Below are 23,346 nucleotides of genomic sequence, written 5' to 3' on the forward strand. Positions count from 1 at the left end.
TTTGCCCAGCTGATCGCACTTTTTATTGAATTTTCATCTGCCAAGATTGCTCTTTTCAATCACAAAACTTACATTATTAGTTTATAAATATCCCCGCAGAAATAATGGCTTCATGCAGCTGTTTGCTGCTCAGTATTTTTTCTCATAAGAATAAGGATTATTTCCATCTTTATAAAAAACCCTTAATTTAAGTATCAGGATGTCCTAAAATTTTAAGATTAACTCGAGCTTCTAGTAACTGATTCATTGGCTGTGGTTAGGATTCTTCTATATCTTCACTGTCATGTTTACTTAAGGAAATTCCAAGGATAGTAACACATTTATAACGTGACGATTTCATGTTGTACATTTCTTTCACTATCTTGTTTTTTTTCACTTGTATCAGAAAGCTCAGGGGCGCCTGGGTGGCTCAGTCAGTTGAGCGTCTGTCTGCCTTCAGCTCAGGTAATGGATCCCAGGGAGCCTGCTTTTCCCTCTCCCTCTGCCTGCTGCTTTCCCTGCTTGTGCTCTCTCTGTCAAATAAATAAATAAAATCTAAAAAAAAAAAAAAAAAAAAAAGAAAGCTCACTGTATTTGTTGACTGAACAGATGCTTGAACCACCAATCCATATTAATTTAAAATAAAAACTTATTTTAAAAGGCTACTGAAGGAAAAAATACAAAACCAGTTTTGACTATTTTCATATTATCAGGAATCATGAGGAAACAAAATATGTTAATCAGCTGCAGCAAAAAGAACTAATTTGTCTAAGAAGAGATTAAACACACACAATGTTAGGTGATGAGATAGCAATACTGTATTTTCAAAACATGTATTTACTTGGGCAGGTCTCCTTGATAAATCACATGTTCTAGTCTGTCCCCTTCGTGAACCAGAAGCCTTTCACTAAAGCCTGTATCACCAGTATATTCTACTTTCCTAGCAGCTCTCGTTTACTCTGATGAAACTAGTATAAAACCCTGGGAGCCCCAGTTACACAAAACCTCAAGTTTCTCAATCATTCACTGCCCAAATAAGAATTTATACTCTAGGATTTCATTTGGCAGTTTAGGAGCAGAGTGGCCCAGAGGCAAAAACATGATCTTCCTCTTAAGTCAACAGCCTATTACCCACCTTCCTAAGAGCACTAAGTTAAATTATAAAATATTCCAGGGGCACCTGGGTGGCTCAGTCAGTTAAGCGTCTGCCTTCAGCTCAGGTCATGTTCCCGGGGTCCTGGGATCGAGCCCCACGTTGGGCTCCCTGATCAGCGGAGAGCCTGCTTCTCCCTCTCTCTCTGCTGCTCCCTCTGCTTGTGTGTCCTCTCTCTCTCTCTCCCTGTCAAATAAATAAATAAAATCTTTAAAAAACAGTTCTTTAAAAAAAAAATTCCAGTAAACTTGGTTTTAGGATGGATGGATGGGCTGTTTATCTTCTGCCTATCCACACTCATCAGTCAATTTTTATAAACCCCTAGGGAATTTTTCCTCCAGGCTAAACAACAGTTATAGGGTTAAAGTATATAAAAATTCTAAGAAATAGTAAGATTTTCTTCATTTTCCCAGAGAAACATGGATGTGTGATATTCACATGGGTTCTATTTAGAAGAAGGAACTTAATAGTGTCTAACCAGAGCAATTCAGAAAACTATCAGAACAGTAGAGAAATTAGATTTAAGTCGTAAAATTCTAGTAATAGAGGGCGCCTGGGTGGCTCGGTTGGTTAAACGTCTGACTCTTGATTTCGCCTCAGGTCATGATCTCAGGGTCATGAGATCAAGCCCTGTGTCGGGCTCAGCGCAGAGTCTGCTTGTCCCTTTCCCTCCACGTGCACTCTCTTTCTCTAAAATAAAATTAAAAAAAAAAAAATAATAAAATAAAATAAAAAATAAAATAAAATAAAATTCTAGGTATAGAAGAGGGAAAAAGATAAGATGTCATGGTAGGTAAAAGGGAGTGACAAATTTTTCTTTTTCACCTGACATAAAATCAAAAAGGGAGGGTAAAAACCAAGCTCCAAGCAGAAGAGTATAATATTAAAAGCCCTGCCCTGATAGTTTATGATTCCATGTAAAGAAATAAAAATAAACAAAAATTTTAATAGGAATTCATCTCATATGTCAACAGAGGAAGGATGGAAAAAATTATCTTCTTTAACTTTACTTTCCCTATTACACAGATGGAAAGTAAATCAAAACCCAAGTAATTTAAAAAAGAAAACCTTATGAAACCTTCTATACCTAACATCTAATTAGACTAGAAAAATAACTAGAAATGAGTCATATGGGGGACATCAATAATTGAAGTTTAGAATGAAAAATATTCCTAAAACCACCCACATATATATATTTAGAAAGCCAAGCTATTACTATTTTTTTAGATTTCCAAATATCCTATGAGAGTTTTTCTTCTCAAAGAAAATCCGTAATATTTTTCTTTACTGTAGTCAAGAGAAAAAATCCCAACCTTCATTCCAACACATTTCTTCAAGATATACTTGAGCATCTACTGGTCCCATATTTCTTAGATCCTCTTCTGTAAAATATAAAATGCGACATTTATTCAGCACTTTAACCATAACCATGAAGAATGCTGAAAAGACAACTACAGCCCGGTGACTACAGCTGTAATTTACTTACCATTTAAAAACTTAGTTTATTACTTCTGACAGCAGTTTTAAGGCTACCTGACTTGGGGTCCACTTCTTATGAACTTCAACAGTCAAAATCTATCCTATTTTCCACAAATATGCAACATGCAAAAGCCATGGAGTTGATTTTGGTGATTCCTTGTGATTAGTAACCCCTATTTTTGTGAGAGATAGGGAATTTTTTTTTGTCAGACAAACTATACCTGTAACTAAGGAAGGAAGCATGGAGTTGTGCAAAAATAACTGTTTTTGAACCTTAGCTGTAATATTTTACCAGCTATCTAACCTTAGAAATACACCTTAGATATACTGAGCTATCTCTTATCTACTTCAGAGGGGTTGTTAATGGACTGAATTGTGTCCCCCCAAAATTCATACATTGAAGTATTTAGAGATAAGACTTTTAGGAGGTAACAAAGGTAAAATAAGACCATAAGAGTGGGGTCTTAATCTGATAGATCGGTGGCCTTGTAAGAAGAGGAAGAGAGAGGGTCTCTCTCCATGCACAGGCACCGAGGAAAGTATCAAAGACACAGCAAGAAAGAGGCCATTTACAGCCAGTAAGAGAGCCCTCACCAGGAACAATACTGACTGGCACCTTGATCTGGAATTCCAGCCTCTAGAACTATGAGAAATAAATTTCTGTTGTTTAAGCCACCCAGCCTATGGAATTTGTTTATGACAGTCAGAGCAGACTAATACCAGTGTGTTGTTCTAATCAAATGAGATCAGTCTACAAGTACTTTAAAGAATAAAGCTCTAACCAAATGTAAGGGGCTATTAGTCATCTGATTTTTAATTGCTTGCAACAGAGAAATAGGTAACTTTAGACTTACTTTAAAAGGTTTCAATAACCATACAATACTACTGTACTGTGTTGATGTTCTATTGCTATTTCCTAGGCCAAAGTTTTCCCTGCAGGTGGAAGGTTCAAAGAAGCCTGGCATTCTACCTAAATTTAGTAAGTGTGTAGTTTAGGTAGTAGAAGCATGTACTCTTGCTTAAAACAAGTATACTTTGGGACAAAGACAGCAACTAACAGATAAGCACTTGTCTTTGTTTTTAAAGGCATGTTATACTTCATGTATGCTTGTATTCTTCTTCTAGAGGTCGATGCTTAAAAGAAACTACTAAAATCCACCCTTCACCCCAATGAAATTTTCTTTAGCTGTCTCACTAGTCTCTTGTTCACTTGCTGAGAATGCTTTCCTTTGTTCCGTTGTGTGAATGCCTACAATTTAATTATATTTAATAACTGCCTGTTCAAAATTTATTGGTGAGTTACACAATTTTAAAATAGATGAAAAAATTATACAATATTTTGAACTCACTGTGGTTTTCTATTAAGTATGTCAAATACTGTATCACTTCATATTTACTGGGTACCAACAGTCTATTAAACGGACCCTAAAATCCAAAGACTAAAGACTCTGCCCAGTGGTCGGGGGGAGTTCCTCCATCTCTGTGCCCACTGAATAGCTTATACGGACTGTATCAGTATGTGAGGTAATCTCTGAACAAAACAATTCCCACATTCTACATAAAGCACACTTGGTTATAGGTTATTCAGTATTTTAGTTTTTTAAAAATTCTCCCTAAAAGTCCCATGGAGAGAAAAAAAATCTTAATCATATGTTTCAATTGCTTAGAATGACTAAGGTAAGTCTGCTTGAATGGGGAAATGAAACACTTTTAGATTAAGGAATGGGGGTAATTGGCACTTAACAGACTGTAGTTAGAGGAAAAACAGATGTAAATAATTTACAATCAAGCCGGCTATACTCCAGGGTATCTGATCGATATCTTCAGTAATTTTGAAATCAATTAAAGCAAATCAGACAAGGCAGAAGTAATGACAAGAGGAATAAGCCTTAATCTAACCTATCTTGGACACCTGCAATACAGCAATTACACAAAAAGACAACCCATTCATATATATCCATTATGCTATTTTTATTTGAAAATAATAAATGAAAAATAACTGGCAGAGATAACTGCCAAGGAAGTCAGCATACTGCCGTGCCTCTCCACGAGGAAGCTGTTATGCTCAGCTAGTTGCTGTTTCACATGGAGCACCTCTCTATTATTCTACTTCCTCAAAAAAAGGGGCCTTTACATTTTAATTTTTTTCTTTATATACAGTAACTTTAGAGTAGCAAGCTATTTCTTAGTTGACAGGTCAACTTACATGGTATCTTTTAATAAGAGGGAAAACAGAACGCAAAACTGGTTAGTACTTTGCCCAAGGTCAGAGTTAAAAGAAGTATATTAAAAAATATTCTCATGTTCTGTGGCTGTCTAAATATCTATTTGATCTGATCATTCAATATTATGTGGAACAGTCCAAGTTTGGGGGATTCTGGTTTTAAAAGTCCTATCTGACACAAGAGAGAACATACTATATGATTCCCTGTTATATAAAATATAACAGGCAAAACTACCCTGAGTTGTTGTATGACACTGTGGTGTTGGGTGTGAGGGAAAGTGCTGACTACCCGGAGGCACAGGGGGCCTTCTGGGTGCTGGTTAGATGGGTATGTTTATTGTGAAAATCCATCAAGCTGGATACTTAGGATTGGTGCACTATTCTGCATGTATGATACATTTCAACAAAAAGTTTTAAAGGTAGTGTGCTGAGACTCTAAGAGCTACCCTTTTTAATAGAAATAAGGAAACAAAAGTTAGGGAAAAGAAGTTAAAAGCCTAAGAAAGTGTGTATTCCTTGAAAAGACGGTAATCTAACAACTTCTGAAAAAGGCTGGGGGTGATTAACTCAGGGAAAATTGGATCCCTGGAGAACTGTATAATGAGCAGAAGGGGTACACATACAAGTAAAAGGTGAATCTAAATGTAGGGGGTGGGGAGGTGACCCCGATCCTTTGTTGAGAGGCAGGTGTCCAGGGAATGGGGCAACAGCAACTTCCACCCTAACTACGATTACAAGGAAGAAGCACAAACAAATCAATGTTTTTTTTTTTTCCTTTTTAAACAATGATCTCTGCTTGTCCACCATTGTCGTTATAATTAGAAAACTTAATTCTTCCCTAGCCTGTAAAGTAACTCACAGGAACCCTGTAATTAGCTTTGATAATTGTCTTCTAATCAGGCATGGCATCTGCAAAGTAGGTAAGTTCCTTTTCTTTTGAGTATTACATATTATAAATATTTTTGCTCATTACAATGAAGTATTTCAATAGGTATCTGAAAATGTAAATTCTATCTCAAAGTTTTCCTGTTAACATGACACTACTAAAAATATTGAGAAAACATAAACTGACTTCGCGATTTAATTAAAGGAATAGGTACAAGATTTAAATCTGGAATCTTAGCTCCAGAATGGTAGTAACTTAAAAACAAACAAACCCAGCCATTTGGAAAGAAAATGCAATGCGTGGCATTTGGGTACTCTATCTTAAGTCCAATTACACTACATGATTCCTAATTCTTTTGAAGTAAATGGGCTCAGCTTTTCTAAGGTATGTAGGTCCGTTCACATCCTGTGCTGTATCCAAAGCTTAGCCAAATATGGAGACAAGAAAAAGATCCAAATTTACTTACATATAGAAAGCAATGCATTATAAAGAGAGATTCCTGTGGAATATAATGATAAAATCAAATAATTTATGTGGTTACTTGGAAAAGAATCTTTCAACCTTCAGAAGTACAGGCCCTTCTGACCTTGTGTTCTATTGGATTTGTCTGACAACAAGAGGTGAAAGAATTCTGTGGCTCCTTTGTCTCAACGGTGGGATCTAAGAAAACACTGGCAGGACTCATCAGAGAGGTTTATGAGCCTGCAATTCAAAGAGATTAAAAGGAAAATCTAGGGAGATTCTTTCACACTGAAGAATAACATTAAATAACTATTAGCAGCTTGGTTCAGTAAAGCTTACTAGAGCTCTCGCTGGGTCATTCACAACTTTCTAAAAGAGGAAAGGTTTTTTTCAGCTCCATTTGGGAATCAATAAATATTTCTTACTTCTTACAAGACAATGGAATTCCAGCCTTTTAAAACTTCCTCGTAATGATAGTAAAATTTCTAAAACAACTTTTTGCTGCCTAAATAATTACACTTCCTAATCCCAGGAAACCTTTTCTAACTGTAGCTACAATTCAAATAAATAAGTAAAAATAAATAACAGCAACAAAAAGCTACGGTGGAGAGGAATTTAACTTCATTCATTATGGCTGAGATATCAAAAGTCTCATTCAACCCAATACTGGCCAAAAGATCTAGTCCATCTGCAGTTCAGTCCCTACTATTCATGTGTAGCAATGTCGTAACTTACTCGAGCGATCAAGTCCCCAGGATGCTCTCATTTAGCAAGTAGTCTATTGTATTTATTTTTATGCCTTTTAAAATAAAGTTTATTTCACACTTAACGGAAGTCATCTGTGTGTAAAAAGCAAACAGTAGTGTTTTTGTTTAGGTCTAACTTAGTATCTTGCTGTTTTAAAACCAAGTAATTAATTTTACACAATCGTCTCATTCTTAAAAATCATTTCACTAGACGTAATTAAATTTTTCATATAGGAACTAACTTGAAGGAATCAGTTTCCTTATCCTTAACACTCTCTGTTCTTGGAACAGTCTCTACCTTGGTAAGAGATTCAGAATCAGACAACATTTAACGTGAAACCTGCTCATTAAATCAGAAAGCTCTATAATCCTTTCCCAGGTGAAATTAAAGAGCCACAACTGCAAGGCTTTCCATAGCAAGGAAAAATTACAAACTTGGAGTTTAATTATGGACTTGGAAGAACTGTGGGGCTTTTATAAACTGAGCATACATGCGGTGCTCATAAAAGACACCAAATGAAACCCGGCCCCTGAAGTGCACATTTCACTACGCAACAGGTCACACCGCGGCAGAGGTTGGCCCGGCCTCTCGTCCTGACCCTCAAATATCACTCACTCTTGCCCACCTGGAACTAAAACTAGGAGGTTGTACACATCTATTCGAAACTTGACAGCACAGCACAATATGATTGAAAGTCAGAGAATGGCTTTGAACTCCCCCTCTATCAATTACTAGCCATGTGACCTTAGTCAAATTACTTAACCCCTCGGAATCTCAGATTCTTTCTCTGGAAAGCAGATATTAATATCTCCCTTAAGAAGCTGTTAAACAATGACTGAAAGACCATTACCACAGACAGAGTGCTCAATAAACGGCAGCTACTTTAACTGCTTTCTCATAATGTTTGTGTTGACCTGTTCATAGCAAACCGTAAGAAAATAACTAAACACCAATCCGTTATGAGAGGGGAAAGCCTCAAGTACCACAGTGTAGGGAGGCAGCAACTCTTGACCTTGTCTGGATCTGTGACAGTGTTAAGAAGTTTGATGTACTTTGCTATCGTCAGTCCCATTAAAATCTACCTGTTATTACCAAAGCCACAGTCCATCTGAAGTATCAAACAAAACCAAAAGATAGGAACCACAGAGAAAAAATTCAAAATTATTAATTTATAGATTAGATTCAGAGATTAGAAATGATGGTAGGTTTGAGTGTCAGGGGAAGCTAGCTTTCTTTGGGAGTTGGGGGTGGATAGGAGGACTTGAGTTCAAACTTGAACAAAAAATAAACTGACGAATCAGAATGGGAGGGTATTCTGAGTCATGACAAACAGCACAGGCATACGTGTTTGGGAGCCCCGAGATGAACCAGGGTAGAAGATTCACATCGGGTTTGTGACTGGTGATAAGTCTGGAAAAAGTAACTAGAAACAAACTTCAAAGTTTCTGTCCCATTTAAATTCTACACGAATGGGTAAATGTGTTGGGGAGAGGGTGGTTATAAAAGTTCTTAAACAGAGGAGTGAGAATAAAGCTAGACCAATGAAAATGTAAACGACTGTAGGAGAAGGCCAATTAGCAGCTATGGGTATGTGTAATACTCTGGGTCCAGCCTACTGGCCTACCATGATAGCTGTGAGAATAAAAAGATCACACAGAAAAAAAAAAAAAGGAATGTCAACACTCATTTCTAATTCATTGGTTGTACATTGAGCAAAGTAGAAGTAATCAGAATGTAATATGAAATGAAGGTTTCAAGTCTGAGGGAAAAAACAAGCAATGAGAAATGTAACCCCGTTTTGGGTTAAGACTCAATGATTTCAATTGGTCAAGTACCCAAGTAGAAATTGGGAGAGACGTTAAAGTGGGAGACACAAACTTCCTTAAATCTTCCATTTTCACTAGTATTAAATCAGAGCTCCCAACTGTGTCCAAGTATGCCAGAATTATAACTGTAATCTTGCCCATAGGTTTCTATAACATTCTTTGAAACTAGCCAAATTTGTATTCAAAACCACTGAGAAAAGAATTACATTTTCACTGCAAAACACATATTTGCATTCAAGTAAAAGTAAAAGATAACCTGAGTAGGCACCTCCTTGTGACAAATAAGATGGAGCGGGAGGACCCTCACAGAAAGTTTTCTCTATACTTTCTTCTCCCTCTGAAGAAAATGCCAGTCCCTAACTGTCTAGATAGATTTTCTGCATCATTTCACATACGTACTTTTCCCAGAAACAGTCACCAAAAAAAACATGCCCCCTGATGCTTATCTTCAAGTTTTACCTGAAGCACATTTTTACAGCCAATTTTCAAATTCCTAAAATCAAATGGAAATACTGATATGATCATAGATGGAAACTCTAATCTGACTAATACAAGTATTTTGTAAGGGTCAGTTTTAGCACATAATCTACACAAGTATCTACTGGCCTTACGTCATTCTTCTTAAGTTAACTCAGATTCACATTATCTACATTTAAAAGTATTATTTCCCTTCTTATAGAGTTAATCAGTCTTTAGCATTTACTTGCTTTTCAGGAAGGATTCTTATTTGGGCTTAAGAAATTACATGTTGACACATTAACGTTGGTGGGATTTTTAAAGATTATGTTCGTATTTGGCCCACAATTTGCTTATCTCCCATTCTCAAATATTTATCCTAATAAAAGGGACAAGGTAAATTGTATAACACAACACCAGAAATGACCTTTTGTATCTAGCTAAGGGAGAGTAGCTGATTAGCTTTGAGTAAAGACACACTGACTTTACAATGTCTGGCCCAATCTCCTGAGCCAGGCTATTTTGGGTATCCAAGCACTTGTCTGACTGTGTAAGGTGAAGACTCCACATTACCAACATAATTCACTAAAAGAAAACCAAGATACATCTTAATATAAAATAATATACCACCAAGGATTCCAAACACAATTCACTTATTTTTTTAAAAAATTATTTAATCTGACTGACTTCATTTGAAGGTTTGTTTCACTTCAGGTCAGAGCCACTGAGACACTGGAGATCTGTGTGACTGTCGTATTACAAAGCAACTGAATCATGATCCCTATTATTTTCCCATGATATACTTCTGATGTGTTTTTAATGTGCTTAATATATGAGAAAACTCCCCATATGTTTATAAGGGCACCAAAATCTAGTCAACAGATATCATTCATTTAAACATTTTATAAATCCAGAAAAGATTTTCCAAAGTGCTCATCTGGTTGTCTGAAATGCAAAGCCTTATCTACAATAACTACATGCCTTTCAAGGGAACATGGGAAACAAGCCTTTGAAACATCCTTAGTTTCTAACATCCTTAGAAACAAGAAGGTAAATATGCCAACTGGAACTAATTGATTAAATTCACTAGTTAACACTGCTTTCAAAATGCATAATATCTGGGAACTGAATATTACTCATCCTTTTTTAGATTTGCTTTTCTTCAGTCTGGCCGACATTGCCCTCAAAATACCAACTAAGAAGAGATATGTGGAAATGGGGAAGAAAAAATATATGTACTTTACTGGGGTTATCTACCCTAGACTTTTTTTTTATTAGAACTCATTTGATATCTTTTGTGAAGCAAAAAAATATGGATGTCAAGGGCCCCTTTAAATGATCTTTTAGGGAAATAAATGGTTGTGGGCAATATTGATGAGGGTTTCCTTACAACAGAGCACCAACTTTGAGCTGTGAAATATGAGAAAGCATTCAACATATAAATAAAACATCTCTTGCCTCCTTCCTAAGTATGACAGAGCTCAAATTTATTTTATACTCCAAGTTAATGGAAGGCAGGAAACAAACATATTTAAAGCACACCCTATGAAAAAAAAGTTCTACAGTGAACTATCACCACATGCAAAAAGAGTTCTGTATAACAAAGCTATTTCCATGTCCCCAGGGGGTGACCCAGAAAAAAGGAGTGCTTTGACCTGGTTATAACAAATTCTCTCTCTCTTGGTAACCTATCCTGGTCTTTAACAAATTATCACTCTCAAAGGTTTTCCTTCTATCAAATCTAAATCCTCACTGTTAGAAGTTCAAGTTCATTTCCTTCTTTTGAGGAGCCAATTACTGAAGATGGGTCAAGAAGGAAAAATTAATGTCAGCATTCAAAAGAAATGACCACATGAAACTAGGTTTATTACGAGATTTTTTTAAAAATAGCTCTAGTACAAAAGGCTTAAAAACAGCAAATTATATTTGGATAAGAGACTTCTTCTTATCTAAACAGCAATCCAATCTCAATTTAAAACTGAAGTAAAGTATTCTCACCATTTGGAGCTGCTGGTAATGAAGGAAATACTTCGTACTTAGGTCTGACATATTAAAAGGTCATGAAAAGCTGTATTTCCACTCTCCTCCTAGAACCTGCCCGAAAAACTTGCAAAGCAAACTGAACATTATGTAATTCCAAGCAGATCTGCCTATTTATCCATATCATGAATCAGGCCCAACTCTCACTGTATTCACTTTGTCTAAATGTTATTGTGGCCCCCATCAATGACCTACAAGAGTCCCCCGTGACCCTGTAGGCTGCAGTTACCTCCATTAAAACCTTCAAACCAATGACTCAAAGCTCAAAAGAAATCCACTTTTACAAGTACTTCCCAAAGGCAATGAGAAAGGCTTGAAGCTGTTGATTATTTGTTCTTACAACATTTTTTAAACTTTCCTTCCTGCAATTCTATTGCTCACTTTTAACCCTGTTTCCTATTTCTCTCCATTTCTCGTCTACCAACACCCTATTCCCTAGCAAGAGACATTAGTTTTTTATTCCTGATCTCTCCCTGCTTCTTTTCTCTTTCGGTAGTGGGCTTCTAGTCAGTTTTACTGACAGTTTAAAGGTACACAGGCTGTGGAGTGGCAAAAATGCAGAGCGACAGGGAAAGTATGTTCCTTACCCCCCTTGACGTAGTTTTGTGAATTATTCTTCTCTTAAGCAAACTGGTACCCACAAAGTAACGACTGGTAAAGATGGGCAAAAACACTTGGTAACTTCTCACACACGACACATTCGTATATATTAGCTTCAGCACTTTCACAGAAATCCTATCATGTGAACCGAGGTTAAAAAGATAGATCTATGAATAGAATTCATCCACAAATGGAACCGCTTGTACATTCTTTTGCCAGAAGTAAAACATATTTACAAAAGAAATACAACATCTGCAAGATACTTATACATGCACCAAATAGATAAGACCCAATATTCAAGCCATATTTGAAAATTAATCCAAATTCATTGCAAAGATATACTCCTCAGTTTCTTAATATTTTTTAAAAAGCTCATCAGTCTTAGAAAAGTAGAAGGGCTTTAGAGCTGATTAGTATGATGAAAGTCACTATTAAATTCTCCAGTATATAAATAAATAGCTCATGAAGTCTTTATACCCAAAGATATCACACACTGCCTGTAATACCTAATTTTATCAGTACAATTCCCTCTGAAAATAAACATGGGTATTCCATACATATCATTGGCTTTATCCTATAATGCTGTGTTTTAGAAGTAAGCCTCGTTTCTCAAATCAAATTTTCATAACCTTAGTAGTAGGAGCCTTAAAATCATTTTGTTAGGTTTGACGATGTGCCAGTGTAGGGCATGGGAGGGGACTTAATCATCAGCTACAGAGACAGTGAGCTTTTATCAACACATTCGAGTCAATGCTGAGCCTGGTGCGCTACTGCAGAGCAATTGAGTGTTTTCCCCACAGGCTGTAACTGATTATTGACTCCCCACCATTAGCATGCAGGGTGCATACTGAAGGTTCAGAGAGAAGACTGAGGGACTCCTATCCCAAGGCCAGTGCTGAAAGACAGCCTATCACTTTGTGTAACTGCGGTCTATGTGTGACAAACCTGACCTACATTTTTCCCTTTCTTTCTCACAAGAGCTTGTCACTGTTTTAAGAAGCTATTTTCTAAAACACATAAAAGAAATGACTTTTAAAACTGCTTAGGAAAGGTGCATTCCTAAAATACCATTTATAGCAATCTTATAAAGAATAGTTTATTCAGGAGACAATCATGAAACCTAGCCTAAAACAAGCCTGAAAGACAGCAGAGTGCTTTATGATGTTATCCCCTATCATACCCTCCTTTTGATGGTCATTTATATACTACTCCTTGTTAAAAATGCTACAATTAAAATTTGAATCAGTACATAATTAAATTTAACAATAAGAAATTATCAAACATATTAATTAGAAATGTGTAATTAAACATTTTTCATTAGTTAGAAAAAGTAGCTTTCATGGCTTCCTAAGAAGCCACATCCTAGTAGTTTTGTTAACTTCTCAATGGATACACAATAATCACTGCTAAGAGAAAGACCGAGTTAAAACAGTGATGGAGGGGGAGAGTAAAGAAGGCTATAATAACTTGGTACGAAGGCTGGAAAATGCTCCCCAGGAAAGGCTGCAGACTGCGCTTCAAAGAGTTGCCAGTGTACTGTGGCTCCTCACCCCAAGTACCCACCATGCCGCTGCAGGTCATACTCTTTTTTTGTCTCTTCATTCCCTAGAATTTTCCATGCCTGATCAATTTCGATGAACTTCTGTATACATTCCTCCACTGTTCCTGCTGGCACATCTGCACTTTGTTTATCTGGATGATACTGCCAATCAAAAATAAAGGGGGTGGTGAATAGAGAGGGTTGATGGGGTAGGTTAAAAACAAAAACAAAACAAAAAAACCCAAAACTTGTAAATCTAAGTTTTAGTTAAGAAAGAAGGTGATGAGAAGATGAAAACTAAGATGCCAAGGCAATGAGACAACTGTGTTGGGCACAGGAGACAAGTGCCAGGTTAATTAGACCACTGGAGTATCTATAAATCCACCAGTGACATGATCTGTCACAACATGCAAAGACAGCATTTTCTGGATAATTTGCTGATGGAATCACTGGTCTCATGGACAATTTACCTAGAGAGGATAACTAACACAAACAGAAATAGGTACGTGCAGACGAGCAGGACATGACAAAGAAAGGACACAAACTATGCAGAGTATGAAGCTTTCCTTATATAAGGTGCTTAGCTGTAAAAACCATCACAAATGAACTACTAGCTTTTTCTTATGAAAGGAGATTATACAATCATACTTGAAAATAAATACCTTTCATCTTCCAGCTCAGCCCTGAAGATTTTAAAGTTACAAATCCCCAAACATAAATTTTTGTTGAAAAACAGTTATTCTAGGGCAGATTGGTAAGAAACAACTGTTTTCGTTTTAAAGATTTCAGAGAGAGAGAGCATGCGTGCGCATGCACACACACACACATACACACACACACACACACACACGAGAAGGGGGAGAGCCAGAGGCAGAGGGAGAGGGAGAGAGAACCTCAAGCAGACTCCCGGCCCAGCAAAGAACCCCACATGGGGCTCGATCTCAAGACCCTGAGATCATGACCTGAGCCAAAACCAAGAGTGAGACGCTCAACCAAATGAGCCACCCAGGCGCCCTGGTAAGCAACAACTTTAAAGAACTCAACAAAACATTTGGATATAAGTTAATTCATTAGTAAATCTTTCTCACTTGTGTTTTCCAAATTTAAGAAATTTTTAAAAATGTTTTCAATATGCAGTAGTTTGTTTAAAGTATTTGGTCAAGGGGCGCCTGGGTGGCTCAGTCGTTAAGCATCTGCCTTTGGCTCAGGTCATGATCCCAGGGTTCTGGGATGGAGCCCCACATCGGGCTCCCTGCTCGGCAGGAGGCCTGCTTCTCCCTCTCCCACTCCCCCTGCTTGTGTTCCCTCTCTCGCTAGGTCTCTGTCAAATAAATAAATAAAATCTTTAAAAATAAAGTATTTGGTCAAAACAAGAACATTTTATACCAATTCCATTCTCAAATGCTAATGTAAATGTGGCTTACTAGATATCTCAGTTATATTATCTCCTTTTTCCCCTATATTCTCCGTGGTTCTTCCTTCTCTTTTTATTTCTTGGTTCTGAAAGAATCAGTCATTTGCATTTCAGCAGTCTTTCTTTTTTTTTTTTTTTTTTAAAGATTTTATTTATTTATTTGACAGAGAGAGAGAGCACATGAGAGGGGGGAGGGTCAGAGGGAGAAGCAGACTCCCTGCTGAGCAGGGAGCCCGATGCGGGACTCGATCCTGGGACTCCAGGATCATGACCTGAGCCGAAGGCAGTCGCTTAACCAACTGAGCCACCCAGGCGCCCCTCAGCAGTCTTTCAACAAATAAGCGAGAAAAGGTTATCTAAATGTAGAGACATTTCACTTAAATAATGTAGGGATCATAGTAGCAGATATTAGGTCAAATGTGTCATTTTTTCACTCAAGTGAACAAGGAACCACTTGATAGTATTCAACTAGAATTTGCCACCAGTAATTACTCTGAATGCTTTATCAAATATGTTACAGAACATACCTAGTTTTAAAAGTTACCTTAGGAATTTCCTTTGAACTAGTAGACTAGTTTTCCTCCTTTAGTTCTTGTCCTTTTTCTTCAAAGTTTTTATAATAAAACAGGCAAAAAAAAAAAACCCCACCATTTTTACATTTCATGACATTAATATGGTTCGCTCACATACTCATCAATTAATAATGGCATAACCACTTAAATTCTTTCATTGACTATTTCACAGACATTGAAAGAACACAAAAAATTGAAAAGTGCAACGTCATGTATTATCCAAGTTGCTAAGGCCAAAGTCACTCAGTGAATTGTGGCAAGTAACACAAAGTAAAGTGACTTCAATCCTCAATCCAGAATTCAGAAAATATGTAAATTTTTAATCATAATGTAGACTACTGGTTTTGACAGTGAATTTGTTTTCATGCTGAACTTTTTCACACTGCTGATGATTCTCGCTAGCAGAGCAAAAGCTATTGTGTTATCTGGTTGCACAGAAGAACATTATGCATGCTGAGAGAAAGATTATAGGGCAAACAAAGAGAATTAGGCTTCCATTTTCCCTCTAGCGAACTATTTCTCTTCCTATGCCAAATTTAACAGTTATCAACATTTAAATATTTAAGCTAATTAATATAATGACTGAAGAAAAGAAAGGGAAACTAAGGCTTTACTATTTCATCTTTTTATGGTCATGATTTATCAAATGATGCTCATAAAAGTCATTCCCATACCGAGGTCTAGGCAGTCCCTACATTTGGGCTAATATTTAAGCAACATCCCCACACCAAAAAAGAGTTTGCTACATTAAAGTTCTCTAGCTGACCCATTCTTCTAACACTACGTGAAGAAGATTTCTGTAACAAGCCTTGCCAAGAAAGCCCTACAAAATCAAGAATTAGTTTGTGGCCACCCAAAACTAAAAGCTATCACTAAATTTTACTGAGTTCTACGACAGTCCGAGCATAATTCCATTTCTTACTAACTTGTTATTTTCCTGACTGCTATTTTAAATAAGCAACTCACTATCTGAGGCTTTTAGGTCTAATCTGTTGTGCTATTATTAGAATGCAATAAATTTTATTCTATGATACAGAGTCCAATTAAGAAATGGCAATTATTAGCAAGAAAATAAATATGTCATTTAGGGTGCTAAAAGCCTCAGTCCAATCTGTTTTGACAGCAAGTTCCAGAACAAAATGAAGGTCTAAAAGAGAATAACACATTCTGTGGTAGGCTGAAAATGGCACCTAAAGATATCAGGTCCTAATCTCTGGTACCTGTAAAATGTTACCTTATCAGGAAGAAGGATCTTGGAAGATAGAACTTGAAGATCTTTAAATGGAGAGTACTCTGAATTACCAAAGTGGGCCCTAAATTCAATCAAAGTATTCTTATAAGAAAGAGGCAGAGGGAGATGTGACACACAGAGGAGAAGATGGTATGAAGACCATTCAGAGAGACAGAGAGGGATTTGAAATAATGGTATCAAAGATTGGGAGTGATGAGTCCATAAGCCAGGGAATGCTGGCAGCCACCAGCATCTAGAAGAGACAAGGAATGTACTCCTACCCCTAGAGCCTTGACTTTGGTTCAGTTACACTGATTTTGGATTTCTAGACTCCAGAATTGTGGAAGAATACAGTTCTGTTGTTTTAAGCCACCACGTTTGTAGTAATTTATTTTGGCAGCTACAAAAAATCATACACTGTGTAAATATATCTATGGTTTATATGGAAATACAAAGGATCTAGAACAGGCAAAAGAATCTTGAAACAACAAAGCTGAAGCTATGGTAATCAAGACTGTAGTACTGTATCTAAATATATCAGTAGAACAGAATAAAGAGTCTAGAAGTAACAGACCATATATATAGAGAGATAGATATATAGATACAGATATAGATATGTATAGTCAATTGATTTTCAGCAAAGGTGTCAATGGAATTCAATAAATTGAATTGAAACAACTAGATGCCATGTGGAAAAATTAACCTCAATCCCTATCTCATTTCATATACAAGAATTAACACAAGATGAATGAGTCATAGACATAAATGTAAAACACAGAACCATAAAGCTTCTAGAAGGAAATACAAGAGAATATCTTTGCCCCTTGGGGTAGGCAAAGACTGCTTTGACAGAAAACAAAAAGCACAAACAATAATGACACAAAATGGATAAACTGAACATCAAAGTTTTAAAACTTTCTGCTCAGCAAAGACACCATTAAGAAAATAGACAAGCCACAGACTGGTTAAAAAAAAAAAAAAACCAAAAAAAAACTGACTAAATATATATCTAACAAAGCACTTGCATCTAGAATATACAACAATTGGGGAGCCCGGGTGGCTCAGTCAGTTAAGTGTCTGCCTTCGCTCAGGTCATGATTCCAGGGTCCTGGGATGGAGCCCTTGAATCAGGATTCCTGCTTAGTGGGAAGCCTGCCTCTCCCTCTGCCCCTGCCCCTGCCCCTGCTCGTGCTTTCTCTCTCTCAAAATAAATAAAACCCTTAAAAAAGAAATAGAACATACAACAACAACAAAATCCTACAAATCGATGGGAAAAAGACATACTAATTAAAAATCAGGGGGAAAAACACTTTTCAAAGAAGATAGATGAACAGACTATGCGCACATGAACTTGCACTCAAACTTTTTCATTAGTTAACAGGAAAATGTAGATTAAAATTATGACATATCACTAAACACCTAATAGAATGGCTAAAATAAAAAAGACATAACACTAAATGTTGGTGAAGATACGGAATAACTGGAACTCAAATATGGTTCTGGGAGGAAACTATTTGACAATTACTTATAAAGACACACCTATAACCTATTCTGTGGTCAAATAATTTTGGATATTTACTTTTGGATATTTACTTAAGAGAAATGAAATATAAACATATGCTCACTAAAAGATTTACAAAACAATGTACTCACAGCCTATTTGCAACAGTCAAAAACTGGAACCATAAAGTTGATAGCAACAGGAGAATGGATAAACGGTAGTATGTCCATACATAAGGAATTCTACTCAACAATAAAAAAGAAAAATCTATGATATACTCAGTGACATACATGAATATCTAAAACGTTACACTGGACAAGAACGAAAGGGTACATACTATTTGATTGCATTAATATGAAATTTAAATTCAGGCAAATCTATAGTGATAGAAATTAAAAGTTGGTTTCCAGGTGAGAATAGGGGGTGGAAATTAACTGCAAAGGGGCACAGGAAATTTTCTGGAGGAACAGAAATGTTCTATAGTTTGTTTGGGATGGTGGCTATATGGTATCAAATCTCACCAAACTGAACACTTAAGAGCTGTGCATTTTTCACTTATGTTGACTGCATCTCAATAGAAAAACCTCTTTAGACATGTCTAAAATTATTGAGATTTAGAAAATCTTTCCAAGCCATAAAGAAAATGAGAAATTTCTTCCAATATTAAGAGAAAAATACAATTAAAACATAGAAAATTAATGCAAAGACTAATACAAATTAGTGAAAGTTTAAATTACAGACATAAAAGTATAGTTTTATTACTTCCAAGTACATATGCCAACCTCCAAAAACTTTGAAACATTTTAAAAAGTTAAGTATTGCTGAGGACTACAGTACATTCAAAATTAAAATATCATAAATATGTCACAATACTAAAAATACTGAGAGTGAGTGTCTCTGTGATACTTTATTACAACAGTACAGAGGTGTCTGTCTACAAAGCTTTAGCAAACTGCTATTTTACTATTCTTAAATGATTTGATATTCACAACTTTATGATCTGTTTAACCTCCTCACTTTGGGGGAAAATTTATCAATTACACAGACCTATGTTCTTTAAGTCCCCATGTCACTAATTGAGGATGAGAAAAATGAACACAAACAAAAGATTAGAAACTGTCTTGATCTGAAAATATAAGATCACTCATGCAACTACAAGATATACAGAAAATTCTGTAATATTATATCAGGATTAATATGTGTTATCTATATCCTAACTAATTATCTAATTAATAACTAATGCTTTCATTATGGACTCTTAATTCTGACTACCTGAGATTCTATGGCAAAGGGTTGTCCAATATGGAACATTTTTTGATTTTAGATTTTCTCCATATAATAATTCCAAGTGCTAGTTTCTAAATTACTAATTACAGAGTGACTATCACAATGTGTCAGCCCAGAGAAACTCAAATGTGGTCCTCAGATTTGCATCATCAGCATTATCTGAGAGCTCATTAGAAGATGGCCCCATCCCAAACCTGGGGCAGGGGGTGGAGGGGAGTACGTGGGATCCAGAATCTGTGTTTCAACAAACTCTCCAGGCAATTATCATGCATGCTAAAGTATGAGAAGCACACTGTTAGCCTCTATTGCTTAAAACATAGAATTAGGTGCAAGTCAGAAAATTAGTGCTTTGTAAATATTTCTCCTTGACAGATGCATCCTTCCAAGTAGGTATCCACACACAAAAAAGAAAAAAAATGCTCAAAGAGTGACACCCTCAATTGTTAACCTAGACCACTACAATGAAAATTACATAAAGTATTCTAAGTCATAAATTTTTTGATATTCGATACCTTTTGTTCACTAATCATAAATGCCAGCCCGTTTGTTTCATTGTTTGCACAAATGCCAACATCAATGATGAAGAAGCTAATGAAATCTGAACAATATGCCAGTGGTATTTTAACCCGTTGATTTATTTTTAGAGGAGGATACAATTTATACCAGGCTTCAGCTACTGAACACTGCAATAATGTCCACTGATAGGCTTAACACAGAGACAAATGTTTTTCTACTAGAAAGGACAAAAGTTAAAGTATGTATAAGTTGTGAGAAGAGCATATTACAATACATTGTAAAAATTCTAGCAACTTCCAAAAGGTTTTAGTGCAAATTCATATATTCATTAACTCCAAATGACCTTTTTTAATGACTAAGCAACATGTAAAGTTGAAATGAAATGGTATTTCTTTAAAGAAAGTGCATAAGACAGTTTTATGCTAAACTGACCACTATACAATAAGGTATTATTTCAGATCACCTAAGCAGAGGTCCACCAGTTTTAATACCTTTCTTTTCCTTTTTTTTAAAGATTTTATTTATTTGAGGGCGCCTGGGTGGCTCAGTCGTTAAGCGTCTGCCTTCGGCTCAGGTCATGATCCCAGGGTCCTGGGATCGAGCCCCGCATCGGGCTCCCTGCTCAGCGGGAAGCCTGCTTCTCCCTCTACCACTCCCCCTGCTTGTGTTCCTGCTGTCGCTATCTCTCTCTCTGTCAAATAAATAAATAAAATCTTTAAAAAAAAAAGATTTTATTTATTTGAGAGAGAGAGAGAGAGAGAGAGAGAGCACACACAAGCAGGGGAGAGGGGCCGAGGGAGAGGGAGAAGCAGACTCCCTGCTGAGCAGGGAGCCCGAGGCGGGGCTCAATCCCAGGACCCTGGGATCATGACCTGAACCAAAGGCAGCTGCCTAACCGACTGAGCCACCCAGACACCCCTTTAATGCCTTTCTTACATTCCTTTTTAAAAGGACATACTGCGGGGCACCTGGGTGGCTCAGCTGTTAAGTGTCTGCCTTTGGCTCAGGTCATGATCCCAGAATTCTGGGATCAAGCCCCGCATCGGGCTCTCTGCACAGCGGAGAGCCTGCTTCTCCCTCTCCTTCTGCTGCTCCCCCTGCTTGTTCTCCCCATCTCCTCTCTCAAATAAATAAATAAAATATTAAAAAAAAAAACAAAAGGACATACTGCTTTATTTTACTAATAGCTTGCTACTTAAATCTAAAATTAAATAAAAAGTTAGCGAATCATACATTAACCCTTTACTACACATGTGTGATGTGTGATTATGCTGTTTTGATTTATAAAATATTGATTGTAAACAGGAAGTAACAATCAACTATGAGAAGGACTCTGAGCAAATTTAATTAAACAAAAATTCCCAAATTGTTATACTGATATTATTTGATCTATCAGTGTGGACCCTGAGGACACAGCACTTTGGTTTTCGTCCGTGTAAAAGAGGAGTTTGATACCATTAATAGGATGCTAGCTCTCTATTTCTAGCTTCAAATTTTCTTGAATTCCAGAACCAAATTTCAAAACACCTTCTAAATGCTATCTTATCAGTACTACCGGTTCAACATATCCAAAATCCAATTTATCATCCAGACTCTAAAATTAGTTTCACCTCCTGTTGAATTCCTCATTCTGTTAAAATCACCACTATGCTCAATAAAAGCTGAATGAATGAATGAATAAGAGAATAATAAATATATTTCCTATTAATCCAGGCTACAATTATCAGGGTAACCTTCCTTTCCCTCATCCTATGAATCACCAAATTCAGTAAATTCTCCCTATACGATGTCCTTTCCATTCCCAATGCCAAACCTAGTTAAAATGAGGAGCTTTTTCCTGTTCTCTAGCATTCACTTCTAATAGCTCTCCAATCCACGCTCCTGCTTCCAAGTTCATGTGCCTTGCCTTAAAACCCTGACCATGTCATTCCCCTGCTCAAAAATTTTAATAGGTAACCTACCGTACAGTGAATTACAATCATAGTTCTTACTCTTATAGGTAAAGTCCTCCAATAAAAGAACCTCAACCTACCATTCCAGCTCTATTACAAGTATTACAGATACAGCATTATGTCTAGTCATTCTACATTAGTCCTTCAGATATCATTCCTTAAACATGCATAACTTTGTCTTATTTATGCTGTTGTCTCCACTGAAACATCCCCCACCAGTTAAAATGCATCTCTTCCATGAAGCCTACATGTGTATCTGTGTGTGTGTGTGTGTGTGTGTCCTTTCGAACTCCTTCAGTAATCCTAATTTTAAAGGAATTGATAGTTACTTGTGGACTCAACCCTCCCTTAAAACACCTAATACTACTGTATCTTAACTTTATCTGTATCCCTGCAGAGATTAGCACAATGCCCCTTTGCACAAATATCCTCCATAAATACTTGTTTATTTAAGTTGTACATGTAACTTTCCCCAGAAGTACAAAGTCTGAAAATTCCTGATTTTAGTCAGCACTGGATGGAAGGAGGAGCAAATTTTAGGTTTACTCACTTTGTATCTTTGCTCTCACACTCTTTCCTAGTAAACAAGTATTAACTATATGTCATTCTATTCAGCTGACACATGGACAGATATGATTCGGGGATATGCTTCAGCCCAATGGTCTTCTTCAAATATTCTCCAAACTGAAGAATGAGATACAGACTACACAGATACTTACTAAGAGGAATGAATTCAAGAGTATACTTGAAAAAAGGAATGGATGTGTAACTGTGGGATGTGTGAATATGGAAAAGGTTGAATCTTTAAAAAAAAAAAAAAAAAAGGTCCTTAATATCCTTTTCTCTATCCCCCACCAGTTTTCCCAAAAGGAAAGTGTTCGTGTTTCCTATATGAATTCTGTACTACCAAAAAGAGAGTATCATAACACCAGGAGACCTTACCAGTATCTCTGCAAAAAGAGAGCTGGATGGCATTGCATTTTTTTGCATTTTTTTGCCAATGATTCTGTGGACATTCAAGTAACGTCTTGCCAAGCCCCAATAGGCCCAATGTAGTATTTCCATGACATCACAGTGGATACACATTCCAAACAGACTATAATGCAGAATACTACTGAGGAACTTCAAACCATGGCACACATATAAACATTGAATAAAAGCTTATTGTGGGTCATTTTGATTTGAAGTCTTCTTGCTTTCATGAGTCCAGTCCTCACTACACTTTGAGGTACTCATCACCTCTAAAGAGAGTAAAAACTCACTTCTTTAGACACTGGCTGTGAAAAAAAATTGAAAAGGTCAAGTTAAGGGAATTATGTAAGAGGACATTTGTACATCTGACCACAATAGTATCTGACAGCAAGAATAAAACTGTCCAACGCTTTTACTGGTGAAGAACTTCTTCTGATTTACCAAAGTATTAAATATAGGCTCTATTAAAATAGTTCATGAAAACTAGTAGTTTCTTAATCTTTGATAAT

General features: G+C 36.5%; 1 protein-coding gene across 9 annotated transcripts in view; it reads right to left on the reverse strand.

Moving 5' to 3' along the window:
- Positions 1–23,346, reverse strand: part of DNAJC24 (DnaJ heat shock protein family (Hsp40) member C24) — a 79,905-nt gene that overhangs the window by 22,168 nt on the left and 34,391 nt on the right. For all 9 annotated transcript variants that reach the window (XM_036105473.2, XM_078058268.1, XM_078058267.1 and 6 more), the window contains exons 3-4: positions 13,416–13,554; positions 2,446–2,514 (exon numbers count right to left, since the gene is read on the reverse strand). In XM_036105473.2, the coding sequence (XP_035961366.1) occupies positions 2,446–2,514; positions 13,416–13,554 (208 nt within the window). The remainder of the gene's footprint in view (positions 1–2,445; positions 2,515–13,415; positions 13,555–23,346) is intronic.

This window comes from Halichoerus grypus, chromosome 11 (assembly GCF_964656455.1).
Source record: "Halichoerus grypus chromosome 11, mHalGry1.hap1.1, whole genome shotgun sequence".
NCBI classification, from domain to species: domain Eukaryota; kingdom Metazoa; phylum Chordata; class Mammalia; order Carnivora; family Phocidae; genus Halichoerus; species Halichoerus grypus.